This window comes from Ursus arctos, unplaced genomic scaffold (assembly GCF_023065955.2).
Source record: "Ursus arctos isolate Adak ecotype North America unplaced genomic scaffold, UrsArc2.0 scaffold_6, whole genome shotgun sequence".
Taxonomy (NCBI): domain Eukaryota; kingdom Metazoa; phylum Chordata; class Mammalia; order Carnivora; family Ursidae; genus Ursus; species Ursus arctos.
The window spans coordinates 28,288,166-28,304,786 of record NW_026623078.1 but is presented as its reverse complement, the minus strand read 5'-3'; the positions used below and the strand labels follow the sequence as shown (position 1 = coordinate 28,304,786).

General features: G+C 35.2%; 1 protein-coding gene across 9 annotated transcripts in view; it reads left to right on the top strand.

Annotated features, from left to right (window-relative positions):
- The window catches only part of EYA1 (EYA transcriptional coactivator and phosphatase 1), a 343,576-nt gene that overhangs the window by 157,789 nt on the left and 169,166 nt on the right, over positions 1–16,621 (top strand). For 5 of the 9 annotated variants that reach the window (XM_057308055.1, XM_057308054.1, XM_044382779.3 and 2 more), the window contains exon 3: positions 11,400–11,447. The exons of 2 other annotated variants lie outside the window; for them this stretch is intronic. In XM_057308055.1, the coding sequence (XP_057164038.1) occupies positions 11,400–11,447 (48 nt within the window). Of the gene's footprint in view, positions 1–11,399; positions 11,448–15,597; positions 15,880–16,621 lie in introns of those variants that run through there. 2 more of the 9 variants (XM_057308059.1, XM_057308061.1) reach the window with 2 other exon arrangements.

Sequence of the window (16,621 nt, the reverse complement as noted above, 5' to 3'; positions counted from 1 at the left end):
TTTCACAGAACTAGATAACAAATAGTCCTAAAATTGGTATGGAACCACAAAAGACCCTGAATAGCCGAAGAAATCTTGAAAAACAAGAACAAAACTGGAAGTATCGCAATCTGAGATTTCAAGATGTACTACAAAGCTGTAGTAATCAAAACAGTATGGCAATGGCACAGAAATAGACACATAAATCAATGGAGCAGAATGGAGAGCCCAAAAAACCCCCACAATTATATGGTCACTTAATCTATGACAAAGGAGGTAAGAATATGCAGTGGAGGAAAGACAGTCTATTCTACAAATGGTGCTGGGAAAACTGGACAGCCACATGCAAAAGAATGAAACTGGACTACTTTCTTACAGTATACACAAAAATAAACTCAAGATGGATGAAGGACCTAAACTTGAGACCTGAAACCATAAAAATTCTAGAAGAGAGCACAGGCAGTAATTTCCCTGACATTGGCCATAGCAACATTTTTCTAGATATGTCTCTTCAGACAAAGGAAACAAAAGCCAAAATAAACTATTGTGTCTACATCAAAATAAAAAGCTTCTGCATAGCAAAAGAAACTATCAACAAAACTATAAGACAGCCTACCAAATGGGAGAAGATATTTGCAAATGACATTTTGATAAGGGGATAATACCCAAAATATATAAAGAACTTATACAACTCAACACCAAAAAAACAAATAATCTCATTTAAAAATGGGCAGAAGACTTCAACAGACACTTCTCCAAAGAAGACATACAGATGGGGGCGCCTGGGTGGCTCAGTCGTTGAGCATCTGCCTTCGGCTCAGGGCGTGATCCTGGCGATATGGGGTCGAGCCCCACATTGGGCTCTTCCGCTGGGAGCCTCTTCTTCCTCTCCCACTGCCCCTGCTTGTGTTCCCTCTCTCGCTGGCTGTCTCTCTCTCTGTCAAATAAATAAATAAAATCTTAAAAAAAAAAAAGACAGATGACCAACAGACATATAAAAAGATACTCAACATCACTCATCATCAGGGAAATTAAAATCAAAACTACAATGAGATATAACCTCACACCTGTCAGAATAGCTAAAATAAAAAGCACAAGAAACTAATGTTGACAAGGATGAGGAGAAAAAGGAACTGTTGCTCTGTTGGTGGGAATGCAAACTAGTGCGGCCATTGTGGAAAACAGTATGGAGTTTCCTCAAAAAATTAGAAATAGAGTTACCTTATGATCCAATAATTCCACTACAGGCTATTTACATGAAGACAAAAACACTAATTCAAGATGATATAGGTACCACCACTTTTACTGCAGCATTATTTACAAGAGCCAAATTATGGAAGCAGCCCACATGTTCATTGGTAGATGAACAGATATATAAGATGTAGTATGTATACACACAAGGGAATCTTACTCAGCCATAGAAATAAATGTAGCCATTTGCAACAATATTAATGGATCTAGAGTGTATAATGTTAAGGGAAATAAGTCAGTCAGAGAAAGACAAATACCATATGATTTCACTCATGTGGAATTTAAGAAACAGAACGAATGAACAAAGGGAAAAGGAGACAAACCAAAAAACAGACTCTTATCTATAGAGAACAAACTGATGGTTACCAGGGGGGTGGGGGATGGGTGAAATAGGCAAAGAGGATTAAGAGTACACTTATTAAAAAAAAAAAAGTGGCTGGAGCTGGAATATGCAAGATGGTTTTGGTGGGATGATTGGTAGACTGGGACTTCTCTTCTACCACATGGCTAGCTTGGACTTCCTTAATGGTGGCTAGGTCCAAAGAGTAAGCATTCCTAGAGGATAAGCCCCAAGGTGCAAGCACAATTCTCTGCTTAGATCATCCTTACTAATGTTCCATTTGCCAAGCCCAGAATTAGTCTTTTTGAGAGGCATGATTCAATGGGAGCTACCAGAGTAACAGCCTACCATGTTGAGATAGAAGCCAGCAGCAGATGAGAGGTAGGCTGAAAAGAAAAAAGGAGTAAAGACATTTATATCAGGCTGGAGAGTATGCAGAAACATGAACAAACATACAGTGACAGGAGAGAGCATAGCATACTGGGGTGACAAAGGAGGCTGGTGAGGCGTAAGTGGGTGGGGGAGGGGATGTGTTAGATGGTTTCACTAGATAGTAATGAAAAGACTTTTAGTTAACTTTCAATTATTTAGATTGTGATTATTCAGGCTCTTTGTGTTTATGTCATGTTATTGTATGAGCAAGAAAGCAGAAAGAAGAAATGAATGAAGATGAAAGTCAAATCAGTGGTGTTTATTGTTTATGCGGAGAGACTGGAGTCATCTTTAATTTCTTTCTTTGCCTCAAACCCACATCCAATCTGCCAGTCCTGTTGGGTCTAATTCAAAAATATGCCCTAAATCTGACTCCGTATCATCATCTCCCCAGATAAAACCGTAGTCTAGATTACCACCACTTCTTACCTAGACTACTGCTCAGCCCTATTTGCCTCCCTGCCTCTAATCTTGCTTTTCTGTTGTCTGTCCTCCCCATGGCAGCCAGAGGGATCTTTCCTAAATGTAAATCAGACAGCGTCTCTGTTCAGGTCAAAAATAAATTCTAAAATAAAACAAACAAACAAAAAGGATCGCTGGTAACTTTATATTATACTAAGAATAAAATCTCAGCTCTTTAACTGGCCTACAGCACCCCGTGCTCCACACCCAGCCTGGGTCCTGTTCTTCCCTTCTTGTCCACTACCCTCCACAGTTCTTTCTTCTGCCCTCCTACTTGCCAAGCTTGTTCCCTTCGAACTTGCATGCCCCCCACATCAAAGTTTTACAAGTCTATCACCTCTTTTTCTTTTTGAGTTTTAAAATTCATTTTATTTTATTTCATTTTATTTTTTATTCAAGTATAATTAACACACAATGTTATGTTAGTTTCAGGTGTACAATATAATGATTCGAAATTCTATACATTGCTCAGTGCTCGTCACATTAAGTGTACTCTTAATCCCCTTTATCTGTTTCACCCATCCCCCCTTACTGGCAACCACTAGTTTGTTCTTTATATTTAAGAATCGGGTTTGTCTCTTTTTTTAAATTTGTTTGTTCCTGTTCTTAAATTCCACATATGAGTGAAATCATATGGTATTTGTTGTTCTCCGATGACTTATTTCACTTAGCATTATACCCTCTAGATTCATCCATGTTGTTGCAAATGGCAAGATTTCATTCTTTTATGGCTGAGTAATATAGGTATATATAGATACAGATATGAATATCTCTATATATAGATAAATGGATAAAGGAGTTGTGAAATTATATATATATATAATGCATCTATCAGTGGACACTTAGGCTGTTTCCATAATTTGGCTACTGTAAATAAGGCTGCAGTAAACATAGGGGTAGATGTATATTTTTGGATTAGTGTTTTTGTTTTGTTTGGGTAAATACTAGTGCAATTGCTTATCATAAGGTAGCTCTATTTTCAACTTTCTGAGGAGCCTCCACACTGTTTTCCACAGTGGCCACACCAGTTTGCATTCCCACCAACAGTGCATGAGGGTTCCCCTTTCTCCACATCCTTGCCAACGCTTGTATCCTATGTGTTTTAGTTTAGCTATTCTGACAGGAGCGAGGTGATATCTCATTGTAGTTTTGATTTGCATTTCCCTGATGATGAGTGATGTTGAACATCTTTTCATGTTTGTTAGACACCTGTATGTCTCCTTTGGAAAAATCTATTTAGGTCCTCTGCCTTTTTTAAATGTGTGTGTGTGTGTGTGTGTGTGTGTGTGTGTGTGTGTGTGTCTTGAGTTGTATAGCTTCTTTATATATTTTGGATATTAAGCCCTTATCAGATATATCATTTGAAAATACCTTCTGCTATTTAGTAGGTTACCTTTTTGTTTTGTTGATGGTTTCCTTCACTGTGCAGAAGCTCTTATTTTAATGTAGTCCCAATAGTTTATTTTTGTGTTTATTTCCCTTGCCTGAGGAGACGTATCTAGAAAAATGTTGCTACAGCCAATGTCAGAGAATTTACTGCCTGTGCTCTCTTCTAGAATTTTTAGATCTCACATTTAGGTCCTTAATCCATTCTGAGTTTATTTTTGTGTATGGTGTAAGAAAATGGTCCAGTTTCATTCTTTTGCATGCAGCTATCCAGTTTTCCCAACACCATTTACTGAAGGGACTGCTTTTCTCCATTGTACATTCTTGCCTCCTTTGCTATAGATTAATTGGTTATATAATCATGGGTTTCCGTCTGTGTTCTCTGTTCTGTTCCATTGATCTATGTGTCTATTCTGGTGCCAGGGCCATACTGTTTTAATTACTACAGCTTTATAGTGTAACTTGAAATCAGGAATTGTGATTCCTGATTCAGGGTCTTTTGTGATGTCCTACAAATTTTAGGATTATTTGTTCTAGTTCTGTGAAAAGTGCTGTTGGTATTTTGATAGGGATTGCATCAATTCTTTAGGTTGCTTATGGTAGAATGGATATTTTAACAATATTTGTTCCCTTAATTCATGAGCATGGAATATTTTTCTATTTGTTTCTCTCATCTTCTACTTTTTTCATCAATGTTTTACAGTGTTTGGAGGACAGGTGTTTTACCTCCCTGTTAAGTTTATTCCTAGGTATTTTACTACTTTTGGTGCAATTGTAAATGGGATTGTTTTTTTAAAATTTCTCTTTCTGCTACTTTGTTATTAGTATTTAGAAATACAATAGGCTTGGGGCGCCTGGGTGGCACAGCAGTTAAGCGTCTGCCTTCGGCTCGGGGCATGATCCCGGCGTTATGGGATCGAGCCCCACATCAGGCTCTTCCACTAGGAGCCTGCTTCTTCCTCTCCCACTCCCCCTGCTTGTGTTCCCTCTCTCGCTGGCAGTCTCTATCTCTGTCAAATAAATAAATAAAATCTTAAAAAAAAAAAAGAAATACAATAGGCTTGTGTATATTAACTTTATATCCTGTGACTACTGAATTCATTTATCAGTTCTAGTAGTTTTTTGGTGGAGTCTTTAGGATTTTCTATATATGCTATCACATCATCTGCAAAAGTGAACGTTTTACTCTTCTTTACCAATTTGGATGCCTTTTGTTTCTTTTTCTTTTCTGATGACTGTGGTTAGGACTTCCACTACTATGTTGAATAAAAGTGGTGAGAGTGAACATCTTGTTCCTGCTCTCAGTTTTTCACCATTGAGTATGATGTTAGCTGTGGGTTTTTCATACATGGCCTTTATTATGTTGAGGTACGTTCCCTCTAAACCTAGTTTGTTGAGAGTTTTTTTTTTTCTTTATCATGAATGGATGTTGTACTTTGTCAAATGCTTTTTCTGCATGTATTAAGGTGATCATATGTTTTTTATCCATCCTGTTGTTAATGTGATGTATCACACTGATTGATTGGTGAATATTGAACCAACCTTGCATCCCAGGAATGAACCCCACTTGATGATAGCGAGTAATATTTTTTAAAGTATTGTTACTTTTGGTTTGCTAATATTTTGTTGAGGATTTTTGTGTCTATGTTCATCAGAGATACTGGCCCGGAATTCTCTTTTTTTGTAGTGTCTTTATTTGGTTTTGTTACCAGAATAGTGTTGGCTTCATGGAATGAATTTGAGAGTTCTCCTTCCATTTCTATTTTTTGGGATAGCTTGAGAAGAATAGGTATAAACTCTTCTTTAAGCATTTGGTAGAATTCATCTATGAAGCCATCTGGCCCTAGACTTTTTGTTCGTTGGGGTTTTTTTTTTATTACCGATTCAATTTCATCACTGGTAATTGGTCTGTTCAAATTTCCTAGTTCTTCCTGATTCCTGATCCATAACCTTTTGGAAGGTTATCTTTCTAGGAATTTATCCATATTTTTTAGGCTGTCCAATTTGTTGGCATACAATTTTTCACAATATTCTCTTATAAACATTTGTATTTCTGTGGTGTTGGTTGTTGTTTCTCCTTCATTTCTGATTTTATTTTTTTGACTCCTCTCTCTCTTTTTTTGGTAAATCTAGTTAAAGTTTTATCAATTTTGTTTATCTTTTTAAGGAACTAGCTCCTGGTTTCATTTATGTGTTCTATTGGGTTTTTTTAGTCTCTATTTTTGTTCTAATCTTTATTATTTCCTTTCTTCTACTGGCTTTGTTTTTCTTTTACTAGCTCTTTTATTATCTATGAAATGAAAATTACCTTTTCATTATCTATGCCTCAACTCAAATGATACCTCCTTAAAGAGGCTTTCCTTGACTAGTTAACACAGCACCCACCCCTTTCCCCATATCCCTCTCTAATTTTACCTGAAAATTTTACCTGAAATATTTTTTAGTACTTGTCAACAAGTAATACACACACACACACACACACACACAGGATTAGGAAAATGTCTGTTTTTTTTTTACATTTTTATTTTAATCAAAATTATATGCACATAATTTTGAAAGTGAAACAATTCTATAAAAGTTATTATGGAGAGGAGAGTCTTCTACCTAACTTTCATTTTCTTTGCCTTTCCCAGATAAAACCACTTCTAACTTTTCAGCTGAACCTTCCTATATTGTTCCTTGTTGACTTTTTTTTCATTTTTACGTATTACTTATTGATTTGCCACTATGGAAGATGACTATTTGTTCCTCTTTCATCTCACTCCTACCCCAACACATACACACAAAAACTTTGTCAGTCCTGCCATCCTTCCAGGATGGATATTTCCTGGCTTTTGGCATTTGTATCACTCCATCTACATGTATGGTCTTTACAGCAGCTGCATGTAGTATTCTTTTTTTTTTTTTTAAAGATTTTATTTATTTATTTGACAGAGAGAGAGACAGCCAGCGAGAGAGGGAACACAAGCAGGGGGAGTGGGAGAGGAAGAAGCAGGCTCCCAGCGGAGGAGCCTGATGTGGGGCTCGATCCCAGAAGTATGTAGTATTCTATCTATAATTTCTTTTAATAATTCAATTTCATACCCTCTCCTGATCATTTAACTCTTCTTTCCATGTGTTCAGACGTGTCAACTATTCTATCAATCTTTTCATCTTGAAACCTTTTCTTGTGCTTTCTGACCTCCTCTGGTCTGGATGGCCGTGCCTGGTATAGTGCTATCATCCTAGAAATTCTCTTTACTACCAACACCAGAGATTAGAGTCTTCTCTTTCCTATTTGGTTGAGTTATTTCATAAAGGAGGTTTGCTCCCAAATTTCTATAGAACATATCTTCTGTTAGCACCCTGAAAAAAAGATACTTTGGAAATAACCTTTTAAAACCTGACATGTCTGCAAATATCAACTTGATTTAAATATCTTCAATTTTCCTACTTGTTATAAAGTTTTTTAAGATATAAAATTCTAAGTTGAGAATTATTTTTCCTTAAGAAATTTGAAACCATTGTTCCATTACCTTCTAGAAATGCATGTTCCAATTAAGAAGTCTGAGTAACTTTTTGTCTGTGATATGTTTATTCTCTTTGGATACCTGTGGGGCTACCATTTTCCCAAGGGTTTTGGAATGTCCCAACAATGTCCATTGCCCTTTAAAAAAAAAATTTTTTTTTTTTGTTCAGTATTCATTGAGCTCTTTCAATCTGAAAACTAATGTCCTATGAAATATTTTAGAATTATTTATTTAAATTTTACCTTCATTTTCTCTGCTCTCCTTCTGGAACTCCAGTTATTTGGATGTTGGACCACCATATTTTCTTATATTTCTTCATTTTCTTATTGTATTTTCTGTTTTTTTCTCATTTTCCATGTCTTTTGTTCTATTCTCTGTAAAACTTCCTCAATTTTATTTTTTCAAACCTTATTCAATTACACATTTTTGCTAGTCTGTTTTTTATTTCTAAGGGCTCTTTTTTGTTGTTAGATGTTTCTCTTTAAAAAAAAATCATTATTGTTACTTTCCTATCTTGTTTACTATCTTATTTCTCTGTGGATTAATGAGGGTTTTTTGTTTTTGTTTTTCTTCCTTTTGCCTGACCTCTGTTTCCTCAAATTGCTTTTCTCTGTTCATTTGGATTCTACATTTCTTCCAAGAAGTTGTCCTCAGACACAGGTAACCCATGACTATTATTAGCTCATAGGTATAAGTGGAGCACTTTAGAATTGATTGTCTGGGGACTCATAGACCATGGTTTTTATGGTAGGGCAATTAGGCTGGGTCTTCTCTGGGGGAGACCTCCAGGTTTAAGTTTTTCAAGTCTTTCCTCTAGGTCTAGTTAGAATTCTTAGTGAAGACTCTTTCTATCTACTGCCTGGATAACCTAGATTTAGCTACCATTATTCTAGGACTCAGAATGGGGAAAGATTTGGTGAAAGGAAACAGGGGCAGTTGTCCTAGAATTCAGTGTGTCCCAGCATTCAGGAGTCTGCAAACAGAATCCACCTGTTATTAGTATGGTGCCCCTTCCTGAACACATTTTGGGGCTTCTCCTTCAGTCCAAGTGTACTTGCTTGACTACTATGTGGAGTGGCATCTAAGAGTGATTCTAACTGCTTCTTACTGTACTGATTTGTACCTCTTTTTTTTGGTATTTCTTCTTATTTCTACTTTCAAAAGTCCTTGGTACCACCAATTCCTGAGATGTCAGAGGCTTTGTTGTTGTAAATTAGATTGCTTTTCAGCTTTCGTGACTGCCAACTTTGGATTCAGCTTTCTCAGGTCTGCTAAACCAGTTACTAATGGTCTGTTTTTTCACTTTTTTTTTTTTTTTTTTTTTTTTTTTACTGTTTTCTGATTAGCTGCCTTTCTCATTCTTTGGGATTTATGCTTTAAAAAAATCCATCTACTGTTGCTTAATGGGTTTGTAGAAAAAGGCAAAAATAAATGTATATGCCCAGCTGGCCATCTTTTAATTTATTTACACACTTCTACGCACATAGGATAAGTGTGAATTCTGTCTGCTCATTTACTGCTTCGTTTCCTAGTGCCCACAGTATCCAGCACAAACTAGATGCATGATAAATATTTGCTGAGTGACTGACTGGCGGACAGACCCACTAACTAGCTTGGTTAATTAAATTCCCGAATAGCTTCAAACTTGTGGAATATTAAAATGACAATGTTGTGGCTGTATCTTACAATGAAGTATTTCTGAAAAGTGAGGAGGTAGGGTTTCTTTAACGATATTTTCATTCTATTGTGTATCCCTTTAACTTTTTTATTAATTTTACTGCATTTTTCCTTTAAGAATGCAAAAGGGAAATATGAACTGCTTTGGAGTAAAGAGTACTTTAGGAGGAATATGGTAGGTAAAACTAAATATGTTGATGATAGCTTTTTTTTAAGTGAAACTTAACTTTTTATTTCATTTTCTTGTCCCACTGAAAAACATAGACCATGGGGATACAGTGATTTCAGGTCTCTTCTAATTTTTTAATTTCCTTAGAATTTGGTTATTTCCTATTGTCAGGATGGCAAATTCCTGGTACTGTTTCAATGACTCAATTTGGTTCTAGAAAGTGTTTTAAATATGTTTTGAACATGAGAATGAGATTAACTCCCCTATGATGATAATATCCTAGCCAGTCCACTTTAGAGTTTCAAATGGAAGACAAATATAACAATGTGTAAGGAAAATAAAAACATAGAAGCAAAAGAAATTCAGGGAAATCATTTTTCTTTCACAGTCTAGGGCCTTGTTCTGTCAAGTAGCCAAGTGTGCATACATTAATTAATTTAAATAACATTTACTGAGCACCTACCATGTGTACCAAGCTGTGCTAATATTAGAAACTTGCCATGTCCAGACTGGGCACTCATTCTACACTTGCTTAATTAATTGATTTGAAATTCAGTTTTCTATTGCTATTTTACTGCCTATGAGAGTTTTACCCTTGCAGTAAACATTTTTTTAAAGATTTTATTTATTTATTTGAGAGAGAGAGGGAGCCCATGAGCTGGGGGGTGGGGCAAAGGGAGAGGGAGTAGCAGGCTCCCTGCTAAGCAGGGGGCCCAATGCAGTTCTTGATCCCAGGACCCCAGGATCATGACCTGAGCCAAAGGTAGACACTTAACCGACTGAGCCACCCAGGGGCCCCTACAGTAAACATTTTTATCCCCATGCCATTTTGGTAAGGTGTGTGACCTTCTTGCATCCATTTATAGGTAGCCTGTTTACAGATGATAAATTGAGGGTCTAACTATTGTGGTAACAAAGGGCACAGAGAAAGCCTATGTTAAAGCCAGAGTTAGACCTTGAAACTCTAGTGCATTTTTTTTAGTCTAGTGATTATAGGTAAATTTTGGTAGCTCTACAAATTTAAGGAAGAGGACAGCATTTTAACTTTGAACAGTGATATAGATGCAAAATCAAAAGTACAGAAAGATTTGGCATATGCTGGTTCAAGAATATCTTAATGTGAAATATCTCCTTTAAAATATCTTTTTTCAAAATAGCTCATTCATTGGTTGGAAATAGACATGATTTTAGACAATTGTAAATAGAGAGCTTAGTGATGTGGGTCTTCCTTTTAAATAGTCTGGTTTTTAGTCATGAATGAATTTTATTTGTGGTGAGTTAGGTCTTTTACGTTTTTTTTCATTTTTATATTTATCAAATGAAACGCCTCCTGAAAGAGACATATGTACTAGTAAAGGTACTGTAAATTTAAAACACATAAAATCTGCGTATCGAAAAACATGATCTTTTTCCTTTAGAATTTCTAAGTCATAGACACTCATTCTTTTAAAAAAAGTTCAGATCCTTGAACTAGTTTTTTGCTTATTGTCTTGAATAACTTCTTGTTTTTCGCTTTGTTTTTGTTCCGTCCCTCCCTTACCTCCTCCTTACCCCTCTCATCCAGTGTCTGCTGGTGAGGAAGATCTGTCCTCTCAGGCAAGGGCAGGAAGGAAAGTGAACAGCTCTCCCAGGAGGCCAGAGCTAATGGGAGTTTTGCGGATCTTTCAGCAGGGCTTGTCAATGATAACCGTGCAGTAGAGGTCTCCCCTGCTGGCTCTCTGACCTCTTGGTAAACTATTTGTTTTTCCTTGTATTGATTAAAAAAAATGAGCCACCAGTCTATAACTCCCTATCAACCGGGGAGTTGTTTTTAAGTACCATACACATTTAAAATACACTAATTCAGAAAACCCCAGATCCTTGACTTTGTTTGACTCTGCGATTCAGGTAAACCAGATCGCTGGTGATGTTAAAACAGAATCCTTGAAAGAAACAGTGGATGCTTCCAGACTTCTATTTTTTTTTTTGAAAGAATATGAGCTACAAAATTTTAAAAACCAGTACAATACTCCAAATATTAAACCGTCGAAAAGAAGAATTCTTATTACTAAATGAACATCTAAAGACTAGAAAACTTTCATCTTTATTTCCATTTTGGTCCTAAAAAGGTAGTCTCCTTCAGTATGTGAACAAAGTGGAGCTATTGTGTTTCTTAGTATGTGATGCAGAGTCTATTTTTTCCCTTACTCTACAGCGTTCTAAAGGAAAATTCACGGACCCAAAGCAACTTGATCGCCTGCAGGTATGAATCTTTACAGTAGAGGGAAACCTCCAGGCTGTCTACCTATTGACATTGCTTAATAAAAACATCTAGAAAAATGGTGCTTCTGGTTGTGTTTCCAATAGCAATGTGATTGCAGCACACTGTGGATTGGGTTACCGATCCTTTGAATTCTGACCTTCTGTCTAAAACAGCTTTAGAGGTTACTCTTTTTTTCCGATTTGGGAGACTGGAGGGGGAAAAAGTTAATGCTGCTTGAAGGAAGAAAAAAATTCTCCAGGTTACTAAGTTTTGGTTTTTTATTTTGTCCCTTCCTGGCAATTCCTTTGTAATAATAATAGAGCTTCTTGATTCTGGATACTTAAACTATACCTCCAAATGCATAAGGACAATTTGGAGTACATTCTGAATGTAATTATTTCCTCATGAACAAATCAAGTGTTTATGATGTAATAGCTATTGAGATCAAAGCGTATCACATTGGATAACTGAAATTAGGAATACAAAAGGGAAGAAATGGATAGAACTGTAAAACAAGTTGTCCATATAATTTGCTTGTGGTACACTCAGACCCTTAGTGTCTCCTTTTTATTATAAAGAAAAAGTTGGGAATATTTATAATCCTTATTTTAGAAAGATAATTCACCTTTTTTGATAAGTAGTGAGGAAAAGATATATCCCCAATATGATAATTTCAGGTTTAAGGATTCATTACATTTCTTTCCCTATTGATCATTTAATGTATTTTTATTTTTGAACCTGCGCACTAACTTACAATAAATGTTTGTGAATAATCATGTGTTGTACAGTGACCGTGCCTATTCTATCTTGGATATACCATTTCAGTATATATCATTTCAACATGTCACACACCTTTCTGGATTTATTAACTTTTTTAGGTGTCCTCTTGCTCCAAAAGGATGATACCGCCCAGGACACATTGATGTCCCAGTGCTCCATCTACTGTTTAGTGGTAACTTTGATGGTGTCAGAAAATGAGGCAGATTCTAGAATAAATAGGGGGGAGGAGGCATATTTTTGAAAACACAGGATTCATACAGATAAATTGTCACGTTTTTGTTAAATGCAGAATGTATATAAAACTCCTAACACAGCCTGGCATGTAGTAAGCACTCAATAAATATTAATTTCCTTCCCTGTTCCATGAGATAGTCATCATTTCTGAAGAATTTAAAAACTGTGAACTCAGCTGTCATGAAACCTGGAAAACACAAAACAAATTTCCAGATCCTCTTACAAGTATTGGGAGGTGCTGACAAGATTGGTTTTGCCCATGGCTTTGAGAAAAAAAAAGTTTGAAGAGGAGACAAATCTGGGTTTTCTAGGTTACTTCATGTCAACAGAAATCCACTTTAAAGTTTGAGAAAGCAAAAGAGCTATTGCTGAGATTAAGCATATGCTTCCAAGACAGTTATTTACATATTTTTGGCAGAAGGGAGAAAAAGTAACTCTGTTTGCCATTTTGGAAAATCAGTTGCTTTTAAAATAGAAAATCTGGTATGTCATATTTCTCTTAGATAAAGTACCTCTGTCATCCCATTCCCTCTTCCTAAAAATCTACCACTGCCCTTGTTATGATTATTTGTTTCAATAAGTGCTCCTCAAAGTTTCTATTAGAATAATAATTTTGTAAAAAAACATCCTAGAGGCACTCATTACTACATATGATAAGTTTCCCACCCTACATAAATAAATGTTATTATCCATATGTAATAACCAGTGTGCTTATTAGAGAGCCAGGAAATAGATTATATTTCCAAATTGTGTTGGTATAAAGACTATAATATTTATTAAAATAATTTTCCATGGTGGAGTGAATAGCTAATAATTGCCTCCTTAAATTTACTGTTAAAAGCTATTCATGTTGGAGTTTGAATGGAAAACATTTAGCAAAATACTGGTAGACATTCAGTTTGGCAGATTTAATATCATTCTTAAAATAAATAGAGGATGTTTTACTTGGTTGTGTTTCAGCAGAAGGCTACTGGGAGCAGGGCCCTCATTGTAGGTCTCGTGCCAGTGGGGAAAGAGGAGGTCATGAAAGTGACCACTCCAAATGCCAGCAAGGATCTTAACGTCAGCCTTCCACTGTTCCAACGGTTCCATAAAAAAGCCAGGAATGTAATGCCATGGCATGAACCACGAGAAAAGAGACTCGTTTGGAAGCAGAGGGACCAGAAGTACAGTATTTTGGAATACGCTATTTGCCATTCCACTTTGAACAGCCCGAATCGCAAAATGTTGATTTTATTGATCAGATATTACTGATTTTACTGATGTGGAAGAAAGAATAATTAGGATTTTGCTTTTGAAGAGAAAACACTGGCCTTTAAATGCTAATTATGTTTTTGCAACTTACTATACTATTGTTCTTGGGCAATAATCTGCTAAGAATGGTAGAAACAGAGGTAAGAGGTGGTTGATATTGGACCAGGTGATAGTGTGCATCCTTAATTGTAAAATTATTAAAAGGTACACACAAATAGAAGAAAAATAACTCCTGAGTACATTTGTTATTGAGAACTTCACAATTACTCACAATCTTTATTATTGTTACTGGAAGGGATAAAGGAAAGGAACACTTGCCTCTAATCATTTGTTTTCTGTGCTCATTTCTTGTATTTTATTTGATTAATCAACTGTTTACTCATGTAGTTTTAGAAAAGTTCGAAGTTACCTTTTGATTGTTCTAATGAATTCTTTATATCTGCCCTGGTCTTTTTTTTTTTTTTTTTTAAATTAGAGACACTTGTTTATTTTTGCAATCATGCCTTTATTTAAAATTCTGTTAATTGGAGAGCACTAACAACTTTTCTCAAAATTGCAGTCTTCTCTATAACCAGGCACATGTCTAGGCAACAGCTTGTTCTAGAAGATAAAAACTGTTTGGAAATATAGTATATGAAAGATACTGTCTCTTTGAGGGTATTCAGACACTTTGTTACCATTGCCTATTTCAAGTGTTTTCCTTTCCCAGATGAAATTATATGTTTATTTTTTTGCTTTAGTGGGAAAAATGCATATTAGAAATTTCTTTACTCCTATTCATATGTTGAAATTCTTTTAGGAAATATCAGAAGGTAATGCTTTCTACTATTACCTGTCTTTACTCATGGTAAATTTTGAGCAAATGTTTCTAATTGCTGTTGTAATGCGTATGACTTTATTTAGGGGACACCTTTGTCCTTAAAATATATGGATAAGTTACGTAATTGTAGTTAGTGAAAATTTAGAATAGGAAGTTAACAGTATACTACAAACTGGATCTTATTAGTAATGGCTTACCTATTGGCTATTTATTAGAGAGTAACTTACTTTTGGTGTAAGTCGTATGGTAATTATTGCATATTTGATAATCAGGAGTAATAACCAGACAAAATTTATAGATAAGCATGTGATTGTTTTTAATCCATCTAATTTTGCTTTAGGAAAAGGAAACCATTTAAAATTGGTATGTATGCACATGGATATTTCTTTTAGCCAATGACTAAGCTCTTTGTTACATAATTATGAAGCATGACCTGTGTCATATTAGTGGTCATATTACCTTCATCATGCTTTTCATAATTTTCCTCATAATTACATGCATCATTTCTTTAATGGTATCTTGTTTGGTTATATAAATAAAAATAATTGAATTTCAATATAAAAACTAATGTAATATGATAAATTTGATTATAATATAGGCAAGTCATTTATATATGAAAGTCAGATACTTTACATGATATTCCTGCTGTTCCGACTTCATGTGGTTTGTGTCTCCTGGATTTGCAAATATAATCTCTCATGGATCAGAAAACTAATATTTTATCCTTTCATATCTAAAATAAGTTTTAAACCATGGGAAGCCTGGATACAATAGCTTAACATAGGATAAGGTTTCAAACTGGGTTGAACCAACCAGCACCTCAGATTTTTACTTTATGGACCTTAGAAACAAATACGATAGCAAAAGCAGTTACTATGTGGGTGTCTGACATCATAGATTAAATTAATATAACATCACATATACTTCACCACACTAGGAACCTCCATTCTGTGCTGTATTTTATTTTCTGCATATATACTTTAGTATATTGAATAACTGATACTTCTGGTTTGAGAAAGTGCTGTAGGTGGAAATGTAATTCTATTTCGGCTGCATAGATGAACAGATCCAATAGCAATCAACTGATTTTTGACCTAGCTTCCCAAATATGGCAGATGACTAGCCCATGATTCCTTGCTGGTACCATACAAAATGAAATCCTAGGTGAGTTTGCAGTTTAAGCTGACTCTTAGATTTGACAAAGGGTTCTTTTCTGAGGAATTTAGATTGGCATCCTTTCAGCGGGGAGAGGGGGAGAAGTCCACACTGAATTTTGTTCATTAGAAGCTTTTTGTTTTGGTTGCATGGGAATGGTGCTTTCATTTACAAATTAGCAAAGAAAAGGTAAGACTGTGTGTATCTGTTTCATTAGTTGGTGATCTGGAAATGTATCATAAAATCATTTAAGAATTTACTGTGTTTTTAAAAATGTTCTTTCATACCAGGGTAAGAGCCTTTAAAAAAAGATGTTTTTTATTATTAATAAAACGCCAAATACATAGAATAGTATTTTTGGTAATGGCGAAATAGTTGGGAAGAAAATCCAATGGGTATAAAGATTTTCCTTCAGAGTACAAGATTGGTTCTGATAAGTGAGTAGTATCAAAATAAACATTCGTATTTGAACTTTGGTATGGAGCTGGCAAATTAAAATATAATAGGCACATCAGTGATGCCTTCTAAATATTTGAAGTCAATATAACGGTTGTCATCGATCTAATAACTGAAGTCATTTATCTGCCTAAAACATGATAGTAAGTATTTTAAACTGAAGCTGTAATTTAGTCATAATGTGAATAGCTCGACTCTCTAGATAAGTGTTATGGATTATCTTGCATGGATTGTGAAATTAGTTAGAATTTTTTAAAAAGAACAAAGTGTAAAGAAAGAGTTCTAGATAAAACAAATCTTTTCCCAAAAATGATTTTAAGATATTAACCCTGAAATATTATCTGGTTTATATTAAAAAAAATGTTGTGTGAAACTAGCCATCCTAGAAATCATTGCTGAATCATCATTCGGGCTTTCATTGTTAAACTGGTAATAGTTTACACGTTTGCTTGTTTTCTCCCTTTACCTACTTAAT